The following is a 2,807-nucleotide window of genomic DNA, read 5'->3' as shown; positions in this document are numbered from 1 at the left end:
GTGTCTGGGAAGAATGGCAGTCTAAATAATCGTGGAGGAAAGGTGGAGTTAATTTCTTAAGGAAATCGAAAGTTTTGAAACCAAATGCCAACTGCTAAAATTATACGGGTAACTGTTCAGTCTCAGTCTCACAGTGGCATTTAACTACAAGCTGGCTTGAATGGAGTTTTATAAGTACGTAAAAGGGAAAAAGACTTGATGAAAAAGGTGAAATATTCCGAAAAGTGTGGTGTGCCAACCACTTCTGCCGCAATAAGTTCCATGTTATTGTGTTTTAAATAAAAACCAACTATATTAAATAATTTTTTACTTCATTTCTACACCACCATCTCAGGGTGTCCCGATGAGGTCCCAGATAGAAATGGCAAACTTAGTACGAATGTCTTTGATCGACGTACGTAGTACAGTAAAAACTCGATTAACCGTCACTCTTAAAACCGTCAGTTAATGTTAACCGTCACTGCTGTAACTGTACTGTAATAACAGAATGCTGTAAGGTGCAGTGACGCGTTCGCTTTGTTTATTACCTCTATTTTAGTGGGCAGTGAATGTACCCGCCCGCCGTAGAATGGTACATAAAATATGACCTTCATTTGACGTGCTAACACATCTCCCCCTTTTCTTGTCTTTGTCTCACTTGTGAGTCAACAATCACCACTGGATCGGTGTCCAGTTGTGGCGAGAAGACTGCAATTGGCGCAGTGCATCTAGCGGGCTGTGCCGTGTTACGTGTTTTCCACTTGAATAAGCTTCATTGACTAATATTTTACACTACCGTACTTAGTGCAGGTGTGTGTGATACAGTGACTTGATAAAATGTCTCAAAAACGTAAACTTGTTATTTTAGGACTTAATCAAAAACTTGAAATTATAAAACGCTTAAGAAAGGGCGAAACTGCGACAAGTGTAGCCCTGATTTATGGTATTGGAAGAACAACAGTTAACGATATAAAACGTGATGCTGAAAAAATAGAACATGTGTCAACAATGCAGAGCATGGATGGAGATGTGCGAACAAGAAAGACAATGAAACCTGCAAAATATGATGAATTGGAGACTGCAATGTACCGATGGTTTATACAAGCAAGAAGTCAGGGGATTCCACTTTCAGGACCTATAATAATGGCCAAGGCTGTTGAAATGAACAACAAACGTGATGGTGACTCGTCTTTTAAAGCAAATATCGGATGGCTCGACAAGTTTAAATTTCGTCATGGCATTCGCCAACTTGATATCAGTGGAGAAAAACTCAGCGCGGATAGCTCTGTAATTGCTGAGTTCCGGGAACAATTTAAAGAAAAAATGGCTGAATTGAATGTTGTTAGGGAGCAAGTTTACAATTGTGATGAAACTGGGCTTCATTGGAAGGCTTTACCACAAAAGATATTAGCATCACTCTCTGAAAAAGCTGCTCCAGGTTTCAAAGTACAAAAAGACCGTATCACTGCTATGGTTTGCGCAAATGCGACCGGCAATCATAGGCTACCCCTACTTGTGATTGGGAAATCAAGAAAACCTCGTGCACTCAAGAATTTGAATTTGAATTCTCTCCATGCACAATACTACCCCCAGAAGAATGCTAGGATGGATCAATCAATTTTTTCTTACTGGTTTCACAAACAATTCGTACCTTAAGTTAGAGCACATTTGGCCGAAAAAAAGTTGCCACAGAAAGCGCTATTGCTATTAGACAATGCACCCTACTTGTGAAATGAAAAGTGATGACGGCAACATAACATGTCTCTTCCTTCCAGCAAACACAACTTCACTTATACAGCCCATGGCTCAGGGAATAATCGAAAACATGAAACGTCGTTATCGAAAAATATTTATCGAAAGTTTGCTCTCATCTGATGAATCAACATGTGTAAAACAGTTTTGGAGGTCTTACAGTATTAAAGATGCCATTTTCAATGCTGCCAGTGCATGGAGTGATTTGTCCGTGTCAAATTTCGTGAACGGCTGGAATAAACTTTGGCCTCAACCTAGAGGTGAAGAATCGGAGGAACCTGAGTGTGTGACAGTTGACAAGATGGTCAATTTGTGCAATAATTTACAAATCAGCACAAATTTGACGTCAGAAGAAGTATCAGAGTGGTTAGAGTGTGTCAAAGTGGACGGGGGTTTTCAAATTTTGAGTGATGACGAAATTGTTGCCAGGGTAAGTGCCACCAAAGAAGAAGAAGAAGAAGGGGCTGATGAAGACAAGTGTTCAAACGATGAAGAAAAACGAACTATTAGCCTTTCAGAGGCCGAGAAAATGATGTCCAAGTGTATAGAGTGGTTTGAAAGTCAAGAAGAGGCTAATGCAACGCAGGCAGTACTGCTCCGAAAAATACGAAATATTGCCGCGGTGAAAGCTCGAACACCAAAAAGGCAGCAGAAGTTGACTGACTATTTCCAAGCTAGACAAACTATTTCACCTGTAAGTTTATAGTACAGTACAGTACTGTACATTACGTATTTTGCAACTTTTGTAGCTACTGTACGGATGGTTTTATCATGTAATAAATAGTTTTATTTGCTACTCTAATCGTGTTTAATTTGTTTTCGCTCCGAAATATTATTATATCACTGTGATAGTGATATGTGTCTATACATAAAATAATTGATTGAGGTTATGTTTGGAAGAATACAGTGTTTCTGTTATCCGTCTATTCGCTCAACCGTCACGACCGGGGTGCCGAAGATGACGGTTAATCGAGTTTCCACTGTAAACACCAGTTCAACATACAGTTCACATAGAGAACACTGGCTTTCCACGGCTCTTAAGGTCGGCAGCCGTATTTATATATGCGATCACAAAA

The 2,807-nt window shown here is 39.7% G+C and overlaps 1 protein-coding gene across 1 annotated transcript; it reads left to right on the top strand.

The window, feature by feature from the left end:
- The first annotated feature begins 1,804 nt into the window (after positions 1–1,804).
- Positions 1,805–2,437, top strand: LOC126355552 (jerky protein homolog-like). The gene has a single exon (XM_050005910.1). It carries the CDS (start codon positions 1,805–1,807, stop codon positions 2,435–2,437), a length of 633 nt encoding a protein of 210 aa, XP_049861867.1.
- Positions 2,438–2,807: the final 370 nt, after the last annotated feature.

The sequence above is a fragment of the Schistocerca gregaria genome, chromosome 3 (assembly GCF_023897955.1).
Source record: "Schistocerca gregaria isolate iqSchGreg1 chromosome 3, iqSchGreg1.2, whole genome shotgun sequence".
Lineage (NCBI taxonomy): Eukaryota > Metazoa > Arthropoda > Insecta > Orthoptera > Acrididae > Schistocerca > Schistocerca gregaria.
This window is presented reverse-complemented; position numbering and strand designations above follow the sequence as displayed.

Excerpts from the sequence above, each read along its gene's own strand:
- LOC126355552 (XM_050005910.1), top strand. The coding sequence starts at position 1,805 with ATGAAACGTCGTTATCGAAAAATATTTATCGAAAGTTTGCTCTCATCT.